This window comes from Gracilinanus agilis, chromosome 5 (assembly GCF_016433145.1).
Source record: "Gracilinanus agilis isolate LMUSP501 chromosome 5, AgileGrace, whole genome shotgun sequence".
NCBI lineage: Eukaryota > Metazoa > Chordata > Mammalia > Didelphimorphia > Didelphidae > Gracilinanus > Gracilinanus agilis.
In genome coordinates, this window is record NC_058134.1 from 202,127,231 (window position 1) to 202,146,917 (window position 19,687).

General features: G+C 39.9%; 1 protein-coding gene across 1 annotated transcript in view; it reads left to right on the forward strand.

Annotated features, from left to right (window-relative positions):
• The first annotated feature begins 1,435 nt into the window (after positions 1-1,435).
• Positions 1,436-19,687, forward strand: part of LOC123250044 (Y-box-binding protein 3-like) — a 29,219-nt gene continuing 10,967 nt past the window's right edge. Inside the window, exons 1-6 of the mRNA XM_044679085.1 lie at positions 1,436-1,924; positions 5,967-6,030; positions 7,023-7,056; positions 12,371-12,460; positions 15,307-15,429; positions 19,066-19,263. Coding sequence (XP_044535020.1) covers positions 1,690-1,924; positions 5,967-6,030; positions 7,023-7,056; positions 12,371-12,460; positions 15,307-15,429; positions 19,066-19,263 — 744 coding nt within the window. The 5' untranslated portion in view covers positions 1,436-1,689. The remainder of the gene's footprint in view (positions 1,925-5,966; positions 6,031-7,022; positions 7,057-12,370; positions 12,461-15,306; positions 15,430-19,065; positions 19,264-19,687) is intronic.

The window sequence follows — 19,687 nt, forward strand, 5'->3', positions numbered from 1 at the left end:
TTTTGCTGTGGAGAAAAAAAATAGCTGTCTTCTTATACCCGATCTATTTTGCACCTTTATAATCCATTTTTAGGAAACCATAGACAGGCATCAAAAAAGTCCCAAGATTTGAGATTTTCCTCTACGAATCCAGAGTTGGGGTTGCAATATGTAGTAGGAGAGCTTGTCTTACTTTTTATTTCTGGGGCTAGGATTCCCCAAGGATTAAATCCTTTATTAACTCAGAGCTAGTGCTCCCGAATCTTTCTCACTATCCCACAAATTGTTGTTCCATGCATGATAATCTTGTGAGGCTTGTTCCATTAATTGTATTTGTATCCCAACATTTATCAAGTGATTAATAGATGAATGGAATCGAATAATCTGAATCCAAATCCCAAGGAATTAGATCTAGCAAAGAGAATACTGTAGCCTACCACACAGCAATGGTATCAGTGTGTTTGTGTGTGTGTGGAGATTTGGGTCTGATGTATCCTGATAGGTTTGAAATGTCTTCTTACCATTGATGAAGTCATAGGAGGAATAACCTCTACTCCATTTAGGATCATTAGATTTTAAGCTGGCAGGGACCTCAGAAGCCTTCTAGTCCGGTTCTCTCATTTAACAGAAGACTTAAATGACTTGCTCAAGGTCATGCAGGTAGCAAGTGTAAGGAGGGAATTTGAACCAAAATCCCCCGCACTCCAGAATCACTGAGGCTTCCATGAAAGTAGCTTACTTCAAACTACCTAACGCTAAGATTCCATGAAACCAGATCATGTGAGGACCTGTCAGAAAACAAGTTAACCGAAACAGTCTGTGTGTCAGGGGTGCTGGGGTCTTGAGTACAAGGATGGTCAATCTTCTTCCTCCTCACTTCCAGTAATGAAGTAGGAGACAAGTGGACCCATACGGAGAGGTAACCTTTTGCATTCTAATTCTGTTATTAAACACTTCGGTCAAATCATTCTCAGGAACTCAGTTTCTTCTTTCCAAAATCAAAAAAGATGGGAGTTTGGAATAGAATAGATGAACTCGGAGGTTCCCTTGCTTCCCAGTTCTAAACACTTCGGATTCCTCCCCCCCACCCCAACCAAACGATTTCGGGTCCCTCCCTTTCAGCTCTAGGGACTTCAGGTCCTCTAGCTCTTCGAACTTCTCCGTACTCTCGGAGTCTACTCTAGAAGAGGAGACGTGAAGCCCCGGGGTTGGGGGGCAACCTTGACCAAGGCTTAGAACTCCAAGTTAAGAATCCCACCCCGGAGGGAAGCGGTTCTTCCCAAAGGGCCCTCGACTGTCCCTTTAAATGCTAATGAAGCCTCACCAAGGCTGCCAGCTAAGGGGCCTGAGCTTCCCTTCCCTCCTCCCACAATAACCCCCACCCCACCCCGCCCTGCCCGGTCCGCCCCGCCTCTTCCCCCTCCTTCCCCCTCCCCTCCCCTTCCAGGGCACCTAGAAAAACTTGTGCGGGCCATTTTCCGGGCAGTAAGATCGAGTGCGCGCGCCGCCCCGACAGCTAGAGCCGCCGCTGAAAACATCCCCGCGTCCACCCCTGACGCGATACCGGCCCCCTCCCCAAGACCTGGGCCGCCTCCACCGGCGCCTACAACAGCAGCCGCGGTAGCGCCGGCCCCGCCACCACCACCACTAACCGCCGACCAACCGCCTAGGGTGGCCGAGGGGAGAGGAACGAACGAGCCCGGAGGCGGCATGAGTGAGGCGGCAGAGACCACCCCCCAGCCCCAGGCCCCGGCGGCGGCGGCGGCGGCGGCGGCCGCGGCCCCGGACTCCGCGCCCAAGAGCCCAGTGAGCAGTGGCGCCCCCCCGGCCGCCGCTTCTGCCACCGTCCAGGGAAACAACCCCAGTGGCGACGCGGCAGCCACTCCGGCCCCCGCCCCGGCCGCCGCCTCCGCAACCACAGAAGACCAGGAAAAGAAAGTTCTCGGTGAGCCCCCCTCCCTTCTCCCCGGGTGCTGGGAACTGGGGCCGTGGCTGCCCTCGGGGAGCGCAAACTACGCGCGTGTATGTGTGTGTGTGTGTGGGGGGGGGTCTGGAGGAGTCCAGAGCTGCAAGCACGTGCTAGCAAGCCGGGCTCCGCGCGTGTGAGTGTGCGCACGTGTGAGCGTGAGCGAGTGTGTGCGTGGTTGACCGGCGTCCGTCCTCCTCACCTTGAACCTGGCCATCGCCCTCCCCCCAGCTCTCTTCAGGTGAGCACACGCCGAGCCGTCCACGTGCGGCCCCTCCACCTCCACCCAAATTATTCCAGTTCTTCCTCTCCTGGGACCGAGTCTTGCCTGCACCCCACCTTCTTTTCCTCCTACCCGAAGAGGGTGCATTTCCCTCCCCTCCCGTCTCAGCGAGGTGGGAAAAGTATTTGGGAGGTTTCGAGGAGGGAGTTTTAAGGAAGGTAAAGGATACGGAAGGGAATTCAAGTTCACATTCCCGTAGGGAAGACGGAGCGTGTTTATACGTGAGAAAACGGAGGATTCTGTGAAAGGTGGTGGGCGCCTTTCCCGTGGCAAGGTGCATATGCCCTGCCCTGGATGCCCATTTCCTCGTGGGGTAGACGCCATTGCTCCTCGTTTGAGCCACGCATCTTACTGACAAAGGGGTGTTGCTTTTCTCTGGCGAATCCTTCCAAACCCGCTGACACAAGCCTTTCCCCTCATCTCTTCTTACCCCTCCCCCAAAGGGAGAATCCCACACTGCTAACCCCGTTAAATTGGGCTTTCTGCTCCCCTCCCCCCTTGGCTCCTCGACTTTAGTACCAGCACATGCTTACAACTTGCTCCGACATAAAATCTTGTTACTGTGGATTGTAATCGGCTTTAACCTGGAACTGTTGGCAGGAAAAAGGTGAAATCTGTCTGTTGGACAGGGATAGAAAACCCTTAAAGGTTTGGCCACATGGTGTTCCTCCCCTCCTCCCCTCGATTTGAGTTACACCCTGTTGACCGTGTTTAGGGAAGGCAAGAACCAGACTGTAATCAGGTGTGTATGCTTGCGTGTGGGCGGCGAATAAGATGACTAAAGGGTGTGTAGATGTGCTGTCATTCACTCTTTTAAACTCAAAAGTTCGTATGTGGGTGTGAGATGCCTATGTAGAAAAACATATGCCACTCCCCTGATACTTACTTTTTTGACCTGGCTTTTAGAGCCATTATCGGGGAGTTGGGGGGGTGGAAGGAGGAGAGGGAAGGAATGGGGCTTGGTAGGGTGAAACTGGTGAAAACCCAGAGAGTAAAGGAAAAGTGGCCAGTCTTAACTCCTCCCCCCAAAATTTCATTCACAGCATCCTGTGAACATCTGTTCTGCTTAAGAAATGAGCTTGATTAAGAAAGGCACATCCATTTGCAAATGCAAAAAAAGATCCTGATGCTATTTGTCTTTAAAACTTATCTTATTGAGAGATTACTTGGAAGAAAGTATCCCATGGCAGTAACTCTTAGGAATTTTTTAGATGAATATTTTGCTTAACCCCCATTGGCTTCTCATTCTCTACTTAGATTTGATAAACAAAACTTTTTAGGGGGAAAATGTGAGTGAAATCATCAACGTGGAAATCCTGCATATATGCACCCAGACACTATGGGGGGGAGGGGGAGGTTGTATGTGAAGATCATTTTCCCAGAATGGCATGGGGAAGGTTTGTATTTGTATTAAGTGGAGAATGGGTTAGGTTTAGGGTGAAAAAAAAGTTGAACCTACAGTTTTTTTTTCCGTAGCAGTCTGTACCTTTTTTCCTCTGTATTCTGATAGTACTGTGATAGATGGAGCTTAAGTTCCATGCTGTTATATCTCTTAACTTAGAGGGATAAAATAAACCCATAACTACAATTCAAAATATACTAAGAGAGAAGTACATTTTAGAATATAGTTTATATGAAATTATATGTTTCTAATCTAGCCTTTTAAGTAATAACTACTAGCAAAGGAGAAAGTATGAAAAAACAAGACAAAGATTGTTAAACATGATCGTACTTGTCATCTGCCTTCAAATTGAAAATCTGAATGATAAGGATTAATTAGGTACTGCTTTACTATATTTGAGAAAATAGGTTTAAAAACTGCTTGGATGGATTCAGACTAAGTGGTATATTTTGTTGTCTTCTAACTCCTAACCCTACTTAATAGACTGATGCTTCCTTTTTATACTTTTCCTCCCAGTCACATAGATGAAGGAAGGGGTTATTAATAACCAGACAATTCTAAATCTGTTATTGTAGACTTGGTATGGTTAATAGATACATTTAATCTAAGACATTGGATTTATGTCATTCAAAAATGAACCTCCCTCTGATTCTGTGGGATTTTTGCTTTTTAGGTTCATTATAAAAAGGCAACATAGATCTTTGTTACATAGTACGTACTCAAACTAGTGTGGATTTCTAAGCTTGTTACATTCCAACATTATCCCGGATAGGATTTAACTAAAGTGAGAGCCCCCCAAAAGTTCATTTTGTTAAAGCTGTGACTTTAATAGCTTAGAGAAAATGTTCTGTTCCGATTCTTTTAATCAACATCTCACTTAAATGAAATTTCCAGACTTTTCAGTTGACCTATTTATTGCTTGTTTATATTGAGGATTATAGAATGATTTTATACCAGGTATAAATCAACCTTTTTTGCCAGCAGAAAAACTTGGGGGCGGAACCCACCTTTCCTTAAACTATCTTTTTAGGTTAGGTCAGAAGCATCATGTAGGAGACTAGAGGCAAAATGATCCCTTTATTTGGAACAGGAGGCAAACTTAAAAAGTCTTCCCACTTAGTGTTGCTTAATCTTCTTGTGGGCAGCCAAGAATAGAGCTGCAAAAGCATTAGGGCTTTATCATCAACCCCAGAATAAAATATAACTGATGCAAATTTTAAGGAAATTAGAGTATTTAGTACTAGAGCCTGAATTTACAACTTAGTGTTTAGCAACTATAACTTTTCTCTGAGGAAGTAAGTGAATTAGCCATGTGTCAGTTGTAGAGTTGCTCTGCTTTGATACCTCAAACTTCCTTGTCCTTTAAAAGGATAATTCTCTCTAGTGATTTAGATATTCAAAGATTGGTGATAGTTTCACCTCTTATATTGGCACTTTTTAGGTAAGCTTGTGTCTATGCTTCTGAAAAATGGTGTATTCTGATGTATCCTCTGAATTAGTACAAATTTTTTGAAGTTTTAATTAAAATACAAATTTCTCAGAGGGTCAGATTTTTGGTGGAATGCCGAGTTGACTTAAAGTTCCTATAAAAGCCCTGAGCTGTAGGAGTGAATAAAGCAAAATAGAAGAAAGTGAATGTTTTGGAAGGCAGGTTCTCTCACTTCAGTATGATAAGCTACCTAAAGCTTGGTAAAAAGCCCTGTAGTTAGAGGTGGGGGAGGATCATAGAGTAGGGGAGAAGGTGGCAAGTTTGAGAGTTTAGAGAATTTAGAAGGAAAATTGATTTTGACTTCAGTTGGCTACAGAAGTGAATATAAAAGTGGGTTCAGTCTTGAGTTTTGTGGTTTGGGTACCAGGACCATACCAGGGCAACCTCATTTCTGCTCTTGGTTCAGTAGTGTGAGTACTCCTTTATTTGGATAGAGCTCTCCTTATTATTGTACCTTGGTTGTTCTGCCATGAAAATGGGGATGCTATAATGCATTAATTGTATATCAAAATGAGAAAAGATAGGTCTGGCTAGTTCATCTTATCTGTTTTAGCTTTGTGTACTCTCATACTAAATAAACATAATTAAAGAGCACTTTTCCATATTATTTTTAAAATTACTACCATAATCTAGAAATCTTTCTGTTGAGCAAATACTTCTATTTTATACCAAGAGGCAAGGCCTGCCTATTTTCATTCTCTTGCTCATTTTCTGCCTAATATCTTTTTTATTTAAACTGGTAGTGTTCTATGGATTTATTAGGTTTTGAATAATGCTTAGATCTGCCTTAATGGAAATCCTTATTATTTGTAGGCTATCAACTAACTTAATTATCTTTAATCTTTAGCCACGAAAGTCCTTGGCACAGTCAAATGGTTCAACGTCAGAAACGGATATGGTTTTATCAATCGGTATGTATTTTAATTTTACAGTGGCTTCTGTGGTACCACAAGTGGTTTTATCAGATGTTTTTTATTTTAGGCTTATTAATTAATAACAAGGTTTTTGAGTACTATAAAAAAAACTGTTGGTCAGTGTTTTTAATTATTGTTTCCTAAAAGAATGAAGAATAAATTTAATCCTTAAAAGTAGTCCCTGTAAGGAAAACTTTTAAAATATAAAACAAGAATACATTTTGAGCTGGAAAGATAGAAATTACCCAGTTCAACTCCCTCAGTTTATATATAAGGAAATGGAGAGTGGCACAGATAACTTAAAATCATAAAACTTAAAATGGCAGAGTTAGAATTAAAACCCAGGTGTAGATTCAATATAAGTATAGTATCTTGGTAAGCTAGGTTGTTTCCCATATGAATTGGAAAGGCATTTGGGAATACTTGGAATAGCAGTGAGAATATATTTTGACATTTTTCCTGTGGTTTCCCACCTCCCTCCTTATTTTGGGGGGCTGTTTTGAACATCAGTGTAAGGAGAGCCTAGCTCACAGCTGTGCCCTGTCCTTTTGACAGTCTCTGCCTTTGCTGAGAGAACAGACTAGGGCTCTGGTTACATACCACGTGGGGTGGAAAGTGAAGGGAGAAGAGGTGGTTGTGTGTGTTAAGTGTTTTTAAGCTGGATCTTGTTCCATTGATTGTACAGTGGATCAAAAAGGGTGTCAGTGTTGACATTTGGAGCAGTCTTATGGTGTTAAAGAAATGTTAGCATGAAGAATCTTTTAAGAATTTGGATTTGTGGAGTTATAGTGATTTCCAAGGGGGCTTTAGAAATCTTTCTATAATCCTTTACCTCATGAGGAGATATTAGGTTTATTTTCTTAAGTTATTTTCTGGGGTAGGGGTTAGGTTCCTTGTTCTTTATTAAGGCAACCTAAAATTTTTAAAAATCTATGCTTAGTAATTACTTTTTAATTGTGAGATTTTTTTCCCCCTTCCTTTCCCTACAGAAATGATACTAAAGAAGATGTGTTTGTACATCAGGTAAGAGGAATGATAAAGCTCTGAATTTCCTTAATCCATGATATAATATAAATCTAAGAACTCATCATTATCAGATTTCATTATAAATTGTGGAGGATTGGATAGAATGGATAAATACCCATATTTTGCTTTTTTAAAGTGACTTTTCCTCATCCATGATTCTTATACAGATGCACTTTTTGAAGTTTTTGTCTTTGGCATAATTTTTCATCTTTTCCCTTATGTTACAGTTAGCACATGGTCTGATTGATCTATCTATCTATCTATCTATCTACCTATCTATCTATCTATCTATCTATCTAAAACCGTTACCTTCCATCTTGGAGTCAATACTGTATTGGCTCCCAGGTAGAAGAGTGGTAAGGGTGGGCAATGGGGGTCAAGTGACTTGCCCAGGGTCACACAGCTGGGGAGTGGCTGAGGCCAGATTTGAACCTAGGACCTCCCATCTCTAGGCCTGACTCTCAATCCACTGAGCTACCCAGCTGCCATCACCCTCCCCCCCTTTCTATTTAACAAACATTTAAATACCTTCCCTGTACATACTGGGAACCTTGCTTGGCATTGGGGCTATAAAGACAAAATCAGAAACAATCCCTTCCCTGAATGAAGGAACTTTATAGTCTAATATGAAGACTCAGGTTTTTAACCTCTGAGGCCATGGATAGATTTCAGGAGAATCCATCCATCTTAGGCAAATATTTGTCTTTATTTTTATGAAAGTCTTAACTAAAATTTAGTATTTCTTTCAATTATGAATGTAAGCTACAAACCTCCTGAGATATTTATAGGCTAGACTTCATCAGACTGCCAAAAGGGGTTCATGACACAGTATAAGGTTAAGAACTCCTGTGCTAAGTGAACACTTATACACAAATCCTTGCCATTAAGGAGCTTAATTCTACTAGAAAAAATGTACCCAGATTGGTATAGAGACAAAAAATGGCTTGTGCTAATGGAGATGAGTAGAAAGGAGATAAGAGAGTGATTTGGGGAATGTCTAATAAGTGGGTTGGGCTAGAATATTGTTTCTGAAGGGTCAGTAGCATGAAATAAGGCTGGGAAAGTGGGTGGGAGTCCACATAGTCTGAAATGCCAGGCGTAGTCCTATCCTATAAGTCAGTGAGTGGGTCAGCTAATGAGATGGTTAACTCCTCTGCTTCAGAATACTTTCTGTTTCTTAGCCTATTCTTCCGCAAGTATGAACATGCCCTTCCTTGTGGCCCTCACCTTGGATTTTCCTTCCTACTCCTTTGGTGAAGGAACCATTCATTCTCTTAGAGCCAATTGTTGATTGTGTCTGTAGTTAGAAGTGAATAGAGCAAAGGGAAATGTATGATAGGGAGATAGTTGTATTACTATTCAGCCCTTTAAAGAAACTAAAGAGGAGTAGTATGGTATTCTGGTTACACAATTTGGATGTGATGGGTGCATATTCCATGCACTCCATTTGAAAATAGTTCTTAATCCTGTGATGGCTAAGACTAGAAGAGTAGGAATGGGTGGGGAACACAGGATCTTTTCGCTGCAAGTGGTGCCCATCTCATGCATTATAAGTCCTAGTCCATCAGTGGGGTATTCAGGTCTACATGTTTACTTACAAGAAAGTTATTATTTTTTTTAAAAAAAGTTTTTTGTGTGAAGTAACGTATGTTTGAAATGACTGTCCACAAACCCTTTTTTCCTTAGTCTGTGATAAGTAGGATGAGGTCTAGATGATTGGGATCCTGCTTTGGAGTCAGGACCTTGGGCAAGTCACTTGATCTACTCAATGTCTGTGATAATTCTAGCAGTTATACTTTGGTTGACTACCCTTCATCAATGAAATCTAAAGTTTTGACAAAAAAAAATTTGGGAAATTTAAAAATTCGCTCTAGAATCTCTTAACCCCTTGTCACTCTTGAACTGATAATCCTCTATCTTGGTGAGGAGAAACATCTGGCTTATTCTACTTGAAATCTCCTGTTACCCTCACTTGGGTTGCTCAGCAGAACAGGTACAAAATCTTGCCTGCTTTTGTCACTCTGAAAGTCTGTATTGCATCACTTGAACTGGGTCTTTCTGTTACTAAATAATTCAGGGCTATAACAAACACGAAGCTGAGATACTTGCTGAATTTAGCCAAGATCAGAGATGTAGAAAAAACAAAACAATCCTGCCTTCTCAAGCATGTGCTACCCTACCCCCTCCTCCCATTATGAAGGGGGTTGATAGTTTTATATTTTTGCCTTAGGCACAGAATTAGCTAATTGTGGATTGTGAGGCAATCTGATGCCAGTTCCTTCAACTACACTGCAAAACTTATATAATCCTTTTGATTTTTTTTCCCTCTTGTCTAGGTAGGGCAATTAATCTCTACCAACCTGTAATTTTCCTTACTGATTCCTTCCCTACTGTTTAAAAGATTCCCTTGACTAATCTACCTCATTGATCCATCATCCCATTTCTTCTCATTGGTCATGGCTAAATTTCTTTGGGTGAGGAAAAAAGTAGTGTAGACATGATTCTCATCATATCCCTGTAGTCTGACTCAGTCAGTTACTCATCTTCAACCTCCTTGACCTCTGTGTAGCAGTTGTGATTTCTTTATACCTTGAATAGTTCCTTTTTCTTGGCTTTTGGGATACTACACTTTCCTGGTGGTTCTTTCTCTTCCTATTTCTTTAAAAGATCATTTTTGTCTGCTTGTCTTTGTCCATCCCATTAAAGTGGGTGTTGCTTAAGATTCTCTTTTCTGTACCCTCTGCCTGAATAATCTCATTGCTCCCATCTCTCAAATCTACATTTCTAGTTCTGACCTCATCCAAACTTCATAGAATCATACATCTAAGAGTTGGAAGGGATTTTGCTCCCTCTAGTCCAACAGTCTTCCCTTATTTTATACAGGAGGAAACTGCCTTCTTTCCATTGTCTGTACATTAAACTGGCCATAGGATATTGCCACTGGAATGTCCTACCTCAAGCTATGTCGAAAGTATGTCAAAATAGAGTGAATTTAACTTGTTCTCCTTGTTCCCCCCACCAAAAAAAATCCCCCAACCCGCCCCCCCCCCAAAAAAACCCTGCTTTTCATTCTGACAGGACTTTCTGACTAGAGTATGACGTTGGCCTCCCCTGTTGGCAACTTTGGTGTTTTGGGGGACTCTGCCATTCCTCTTACCTCCATGTCCAATCAGTTTTAATGATCCTAACCTCTTCAAGTCTTTCATCCCTTCAATACCCCTTTTCTATCTATTGTAGTGGCCTCCCAACTATTCTTCTGACTTCTTTCTCCCAACACAAATTAATGTATCAGTGGCATGAGGGATGGTATTCCTTCAGCACAAACTAGGTCATATTGTTGCTATTAAGTTTTTAAATGGTTTCTTATTGCATAATAAGTAAGTTTTAGATTCCTTAGAGTGACAACATAAGGCCCATTACACCTCGCCTTTACTTTTATCTTCCAAATGCAGTCCAACCAAACTTGCCTTCCCCTTTATATACTTTTTCCTATTCCTTTATTTGCTTTTGTCAGTCCCTGTGACTGGAATACTGTCACTGGAGTACGTTTGATTGAAAACTCAGAGGCAGTATGGAACAGTAGAAAGAGCACACTGGCTTTGGAGTCAAAACCTTGAATCTGATTTAAACTGTTGTGTGACCTTGGGACAAGTCAACCTAAGATCCCCAGAGCTCAGTTTACTATTTAAAATTAAAATGAAAGGGGCTGGTCCAGTTGTCCTTTAAGGTCCATTCTAGCTAGATTTCTGAACTGACATTTATAAATCACTTAAATGATCAAAGCACTTCAGGTACGTTATTTTATCAGGTTGACTGTAATATTTCTCTTTGAAGCCATCTCCATTCTACCTAGAAACATTTTATTGAATTTGTTTAGTGTGATCTGCACCTACTTTCCAAGACTGACACCCTGTAGGAGGTCAGTATCATAAGTCAGTAAAGCACTCTGGAATTGCCTCTGGTTAAATAAGGAATCTCCAAGTTTTCTCTCTAATGTCCAGTCTTGATTAGCATATAAAAATGAGCTGATTACAACCCCTCCAAGGTAGTGATTCATTCAGATGTGCCCAGGCCTGCCTAGTTTAACAGGAAAAAGGAACTAGGAGGCAGGGAGGGGTTGTTATGAATTGTAGCTGCATATGTATAAGCACACATCCTGTCTTTAACTGCCTTTTTTTTCCCCTTTGTGAGTGATGTCTCTGCCCTGTTAGCTAATTCTCCCTCCCCTTCTCCCTCCTACTCCTGAACCGGGGAGGGTCTGGATTACACATACTTAATCTCTTTAAAATAAGATTGGCCTAGTTGTATAGAAACTGGGTCCCTGTCATACAAGTTACTGTGTAGCTCAAGAGTGTTGAGACATTGAAGGAAATTGTTTTCCTTTCTCTCTTTTCCCTTGCCACATTAAGGGTGGGAGGGAGGGAAGGAAGGAATGAGAATTTGTATACAAATAAAGTTGAGCCATTTTGGCTTGTGGTTATATTTTCATTAATCTGATCATTTAAAGAAATATTTAAGGATGGGAATCTATGTGGTATTTATGGTTGAAGATAAGAGACAGGAAAATGGGCATGTTAACAAAATTGTATTTAAATTTATGTATCATTTCTGTCTTTGGTTTCTAAAAATGATTTTATTATTATTTCTTATGATTTCTAAATCCACGGGGGGGGGGGGGAGGGGAGGCTTTCTAGGATTAAAAAAAGTACTATCTCAAAACTTTCTAACCCTCTACATAATTTTTATTCCTCTGGTTTTTTTTTTTTTTTTTTTGCAACTCATTACAAGTTTTAAAGCTTATTTTGCCTAATTGTAGGTAGGAAGAAACTCCTCATTTGAGATTGTAGATATCCTCTCTATACCCTCAAAACTGACCAAGCACTATTAAAAGAACCATAATTCTATGCATAGTATAATGCTATGCATACATACAGCATGAACTTGTTCATTTTAAGAGGGACTCTGAGGAATTTAAGCATATTTCTCTATCATTGCATGGATTTCATTGCTTTTAAATAACAAGGAAAATAAATTTGTCAGTTCTGTTTAATATGCTTCCTGAGTTGAATTTGGGTCTAAGAAGAAATGTGACATTCATTTAAAAAGCTTATTAATTACCTGTTAACCCTTAAAGTATAGCACTTCTTGTCCTTATTGCTGAGCCACCCTCACTGGGGAGTGGCAGCTTTTTAAATATCAGTAACTACTGATATTCTTCTTTAAAAAGTATCTTCTCAGAAACAGGTTGGGATCATGGGAGCAAAGAATGCAGACTAGGTTCTTTGATAAGTTTTCTATCTTCTTTCAACAGACTGCCATCAAGAAAAATAACCCACGGAAATATCTGCGTAGTGTGGGTGATGGAGAAATTGTAGAGTTTGATGTGGTTGAAGGCGAGAAGGTAAGAACAAATTTACCATTTAAATCTTTTCTAACTGGGTGTAATTCATTATGACCTATAAGGCCTGTCTTCTTGACCCCTTTGAAATATCTTGGCCGGAATGGGAAGATTTTAAATGCCTGATCTTCAGGATTTGGCTTTAGAGAAAATTTATATGGGATAATGTAGCAAACTGTTCTCTGAATTATTCTCTTTGGAATAATCTCAAACTAAAGGGGGGGGGGGGTTTGAAGTCATGCATAACAATGGAACCTGGACTGTGCCCTCAGCCCTGCTGGTTTCTTTAATGGAGTGGCACAGACTTTATTTACCTTGACTGGGAGTTTTTGGATTAAGCACATCTGAAACTGAAGCAGAAAGTTCATCCACAAAGAACAGGAATTTGTGTCTTCTGACTTTCTACCCTTTGGCCAGTAATTGCATAGTCCTCTTGTCCTTCTCCAACCCCCCCTTTCCCCCCCAATATCTTTCCCACATAAATATGGAAGTCAGTGTGTTTTTCATCCTGAAGTAGTATATCCTGAGAGTTGACTTGAAAAAAGGAACAATGCAAAGATTCAATAAAACGTGGTACGTAATGAATCTCCTGTTTACCATTCAGGTTGTGATTATGAAATCAGATACAAAACAAACAGGAATCTTAGTAGTAATGAAGATCTGACTAGGGATTCTGGAGGACTGCCAGACTTCTGTGTTGATTTCTGGAGGATCTGTAGCAAGGGTTCTTAATCTTTTGTTGACTTCTTAGGCAATTGAGGAAAGCCTATAAAACCCCTCTCTCAGAATGTTATTATGTAGTAAAAAGTAGATCTGTTTTTTTTATTGAAATGTAATTATCAAAATACTGGGGAAAGAGAATTTTATGAACTCCTCAACTATAAGAAGTCTTTATAATAAGATGTGATATCTTAGTGAGTTGAGTGTTTGCTTTAAGTTATATATCTTTTGTTGCATTTTTCATTCATTTTGGTGCATAAATGAAAGGATTTTAACTACCTGGTAGCGTATCATCATACTTTATGGTATTGTCTGATAGTTTGTCTTATCAATGAATATTTCTAGTTAAATCTTCATTTTTATTTTCTAAACTTCTTTAATTAGGAAAAATATTTAGCTAAAAAGAAACTGAGCTAGGTGTGAGGTTTAGTGTAGGTCTAGATCAGCTAGATCAGCCAAACTTTTTTGGCCTACCTCCTTTACAGAAAAAATATTACTTAGCCCCCTGAAAATTAATTAAAAAAAATTTTAATAGCAAAGAATAGGAAAGATAAATGCACCTGTGGCCATCACTACTTCCCTGGATCACTGCAGCACCCACCAGGGGGTGGTAGCACCCACTTTGGAAAACACTGGTGTAGAAGAAGCCAAGTGATGGTTTTGTCATGTGCTTTGCCTTAGTTGAACAATACCTAGAGGAAACAAGGGAAGATTTTGGAGGAAAACTAACTGTTTTCAGTTACTTGAAGGGCTTCATATAAAATGTATTAGACCTGGATTGCTTTCTCTGAGAGACAAAACTATGGATTATTGTGGGTGACAGGTGCAGAAAGGCAAATTTAGTCTATGTAAATTGGTCATCAAGCATTTGCTATGCTCTTACATACTAGGCTGGGGATGCTAGGGCTTTTTTTGCCAACCAAACCAAAAACATCTATTCCCCAAGGAGCATACATTCCTAGTGAGACTGTACCTGTAGAAGTATACATAAAGTAATTTCATGTGGGAGGCATTAGGCTTTCAGAGCTTATTAAGGACCCAGCACAAGAGGAGAAGGTGTAACATTTAAAAGAAACTTGCAAAGGGTGGGGTATGGAATGTGGAATAGATAGGAATAAGGTAGGAAAAGTAATTAGAAGCTAGAATCGGAACTAAGTCCTATTGGAAGTGAGCTGGATAAATCAAAAAAGGCCTCATGTCAGATATGGTACCCGAACTGACCTTTGAAGGTGTTTTCTGAGAGGCAGAAATGAGGGAGGGAGTAAATCCTAGGCATGAGGCAAAACTTGTGTAAAGGAACAGAAACAAAGGATGGATTGACTGTCATGTGTGGAGTCCAAGTATGAGGGGATAACCTGAAAGTAGCCTCTGTTGGAATAGAGAGACAGATGCAAGAGATAACAAGAAATCAATGCAAGAGATAACAAGAAAAGGAGAGCTATCCATAAGTGGAATGGATTTCCTTGGAAGGTGGAGTTAGTAGCCTTCTCCCCCCCCCCCCCCCCCAAAACTAAAGACCAAAAAGAAAAGCTGGAAGTATCTCCATGTCAGGAATGTCAGAGCAGTGGTTTATAACCTTTTCAAATAAATGGACCCTTTTTAATGTCAAATTTTGTGGATGCCCGATGATTATAGTATATAATTTTACTCAACTGATTATGAAATTATACAATAACAGAACTACACTAAATTCAGAAAAGAAAAGCAAGACATTATTCTATCTGTAGGAAGCATGTTAATTTGAGTCATCTCTTTAGTTCTACTCATTGTGTGTAATTCCAGCTCCAGGGGTCTCTGGTCATAGGTATAACCACTGCTGGAAAAGTTATTTCAACTTAGCTGTGGTTGAATTACATGACTATATTATTCTATTATGTTTCCATGTGTTTTATATATAGCAATTTTACTATTTCACAATAATGACATCTAGTTCCAGTTTCAAAGAAGTCATCTAGGGAGGAACCAGGGGGGTGATATGTGAGTTTGGGTCTCAACTGATTCTGCATTTAGAAGGCACATTCTGGGCTTGAAGGACAGAAGTGGTTTCAGCATTGTATCCATACATGCCTGTCAGCATCTTAATATCATGCTTGCTTTCTCTTGTGTTAAAAATAGAATTTTCTTTTCAGGGGGCAGAAGCGGCCAATGTGACTGGCCCAGATGGAGTTCCAGTGGAAGGTAGCCGCTATGCTGCAGACCGGCGCCGGTACCGACGTGGTTATTATGGCCGGCGTCGTGGACCTCCTCGCAGTGTGAGTACTCCGCACATATCTGAATAAACATATGGTGATCTGGTGGAAGAACTGAGGGGGGAAACCCATTATCTTGTGAGGTGACCATCATCTCTTCCTTAGACTTCACTCCAGGCTATACATCCTCGTGTTCCTTTAACCGATATTGTCACTCTAGAATGTAACATAATTAGATGTGGTCTGAACAGGACAGAATATAGTGGGACAGCATTAATTGTCTTAATTACATCCTAAGATTGTGGGGTTTTTTGGCTACCATATTAGATATATTTGATTCCTATTGTAGTTGTGATTTGATGAAACTCACTGAATCCACTGAAGATCTTCAGATAAACTTTTTTATTTTTTAAACCCTTATGAGATACATCTTTTAAAAAGAATAATGGGGTTTGTTTGAAATTACCTGGGTTTTGTTTTTGAAGCTGATGTTGGCTTTTCCTTTTCTAGCTGTTCCCTCATGTTCCCTTTTAGTCATTCATTGTAGAATTTTGCCAGGAATTGAAGTGAACCTTATTGGACTAGGATTTGCAGATTCCATTTTCTTTAGGTTAAATAAAGACAAATTTTCTGCACAGATTTTTTTTTTTTTTTTTTAATTTTAAAACACTTACCTTCCGTCTTGAAGTCAATACTGTGTATTGGCTCCAAGGCAGAAGAGTGGTAAAGGTAGGCAATGAGGGTTAAGTGACTTGCCCAGGGTCACACAGCTGGGAAGTGTCTGAGGCCAGATTTGAACCTAGGACCTCCCATCTCTAGGCCTGGCTCTCAATCCACTGAGCTACCCAGCTGCCCCCTTTCCACAGATTTTTAAAATATCAGTTAATTGATATGTTTTTTCACCCCCTTTGGGGCCAACTTAGACTGAAATGTTAGTGCATGGGATTTCAGCTATTTAGCTTTGTGTGCATGCACAATTTGGGATGCATCTTAGAGCATTCCCCATTTACTTCTCCACTAATCACTACTCTCAGACCCCAAATCATTTGTGAATACTTGGAATAGGGTAGTATCAGTTGCTAAATGAGCTTTTATTTTTGTAGATATTAATCACTAGATATCATTATTTGTTAATAGACCCAAGATTTTTTGGCTAATTTGAACTTATATATCCTTCCTTGATTAAGCAAGCACCTGATGATTTCATTGTGGGAATATCTAGCTTATTTTCTCTCTTAAATAGTACAGTCCTGCCATTCTCCTTGGAATTCAACAAATACTTTGGTGTTTTAGCATGAAATGAAAGATGTGAATTTGCACCTAACCCTGCTTTATGACTCAATCTGACCTTAGAACCTAAATTTTTCCCTGAAGTTACACTTCAGACTTGCCAACTTCGACTTCTCCATTGTTCAAAAGCAATGTGGTATTGTAAATGCTTTGGAGACCTGCTGTAGAAAGAGGACAATTTTAATTCTAACTGATTTTTATCTTTGGCAGGTTTTTTTTTAAAAAGAACCTATATCTGATGTAACTTTTCATTATCAGCCTTAAAGGTTATAAAATAAAATGCAATTCCCAGGAATTCCATCCCTTTGGTTATTAGTTTGACTGGAGCTCTCTTAGAAAACCTACTCTCTTTCATATTTGTTTGAATGGATCAGAGGTGGTCTACATCCTTAATAATAAAACACACACACACGCATACGCATGCATGCATGCATACATACATGCACACGCGTACCTTTTGGGGTTTCCAAAAGTACTTGACATTTTTTCATCTGATTCTCCTAACAATTGTGATGTTGATACTGTTATCCCTATTTCACAGATTCGGAAATAGCTGAGAGATTAAATGACTTTTCCAGAATAATAACACAGCCAGCAAGTGTCTGAAGCAGGAGTCAAACTCAGGTGTTCCTGATTCCTAAGTTCATTGCTCTTTGTAGCCTACTACTAAGTCATTCATGATCCTAAGTATCAAAGGAAGAATAGAATCTGGTTTGGAAATAATGCAGAATTGTTTTATCACCTTAAATGATTCAGAAAATATCTCAAAGGATTCAGTTATCTGGAAATTACTCTATAAAAGAATGGTGCTATCAAAACTTTTTTCAGGGTTCTAGAAGTACCCTTTTAGAATATTAGCTAATTCTGATAGTTTTATTTAATGATTTTTCACTAATCCCATATCCTCATTCCTATTCTTCCTTGTATTACTCTGTCTTTTCCCTTTTGTCATTCTCTTTAACCTTTTTCTACTCTCTCTCAAAACTTTGCTTTACATGTTTCCTTTATTTTCTCCTTTCCTAATCCATTAACTCTTAAAATCTTTACCTCATCTCTTGCCCAGTAAGATGTAGTTGAGGTGTGAGGAGGAGGCATAGTTCACTTATGGATTTTAGTTGTGACTTTTCTAGCTTCTGCATAAGCTACAGGAAGAATGTCAAACTGGGGCCCCTCCAAGCCTTCTGAACTCTCCAGAGCTGCCCCAAACAAGATTAAAATGTCATTGAGAAATGTTTAGGGGGAAAAAATAAATGAAAAGTATGTTCCTGAGTTATATATTGTTGGTCTTAAGGAGTTGTACTTTGAGATGTAGAGCCCCAGCCCCCTCCTGAAAATTGATCTTAAGGATATAATCCTAATTACTAAACATGATAAAAAAAAAAAATCTTTTAAACATCTTTAAGCATAACTACACTGTAAAACTTTAGCTATTTAAGATAATACAAGAAAGTTTGGTGAACAGTAGTAATAAAACTTCATTTCCTAGATCTAGATTAGTGATGATAATCTCTGCTCCTATAGAATTAATTAGTGGCCACATTTTCTGTTTCTAGTAGAGGAAGATTGAGGTGTTTTTTTGTTTTTTTTTTTTTAACCTTTGGAGATTTTTGACATCTTGGATTGCATATATAGAAATTCCTACTAAACTTATAAATGAAGTTTATGGACTTAAGTTAAATAACTTAGGAATAAGAGCATCTTTTCCATATTGATATGTTGTAGAAATAAGTTACATTAATACTAGTTTGTACTAGTTTACTTATAACATGCTACTTCCCCTATCTTTTTTTTTTCCAAGATGAGGATTTGAGATAACATCTTAGAATGTCAGTCTTTTGGTTTTTATGTATGGGTCAAATAACCGAGTACAATTTACAAAAAATGAAAAATGAATCCAGGGAATCATCAAGCCCCATTTTCAGCAATCACTTATCTTATTCAGTCATTATAAACGGATAGGCCTTGGCAAAATTTTTGTGTTTAAACTAAAATAGAGTATCTAGACTAAACATATTTGGGTAAAATGCTTCCATTCTTCTCTGCTATCCTGCATTGGAATTAAAACTTACTGCAGGTGGTGGTAGTTCAGCATTCAGGGTATTGGTGGAACTAATCATTTTGATGTACAAAATCAGGAGTACTTGGGATTTTAGATCAGCAAATATTGAACATTTGCTCAAGTAACCATCAAATCTATCACGAATTGCTTTTTCATATTACTTTGCCTATCAGCTCACTTGCATGGTTTGCATATAATCTAGCCTGTCAGCTTGGATGCATAAGGTGACATCTTTTGAATATATGAAATTTCTTTTTCTTGGGATTCACCCTCTGCAATATTCTGGTGGTCTTTGCTGTTGCCCTTGCCTAGCTTTCCTCCTGATTCTTTGCATTTCTTTGCTTCGCTAGTACCCTGGGGAGGAGGAGGAGGAAGGGAGTGGCAGCAGTGAAGGATTCGATCCCCCCACAGCTGATGGGCAGTTCCCTGGGGCTCGGAGTCAGCTGCTGCGCCGCCCACAGTACCGGCAGCGGCGGTTCCCGCCATACCACGTGGGACAGACCTTTGACCGTCGCTCACGGGTCTTTCCTCATGCCAACAGCATGCAGGTAAAATGGCACCCAAATTCTCATTGCCCTGCGGCTGCCCTTACCCTCAGTCCTCCTGTTTCACCATCCTTCTCCTATTGCTCTCTTCCTCTTCCTCCTCCTCCATCTGGGTGAGAGCAGAACCGTTTCTATGCCCTCCTTTGGGGCTGCTAAGTAACTCACAGTCCTAAGTACTTCTGCATGGCTGTTATATCTAACAGTGTCATTGAAAAAAACCTTTTTATTCACTTGGATTTGCTGAGACTTCTTAGGTAGAAAAAAACTGCAGCAAGGTTGTGATTTGAAGTCTTTGCCTACCTCTGATTCTTTCTGATCCTTTTGGATGGCATTAAAGCTATTGGTTTCCCTTCTTTGTTTATGTCATCACCATCAGTGTTGACTCAGTACCCTTGAAACTTAATTTTCTTTTTTAGATGAATGAAGG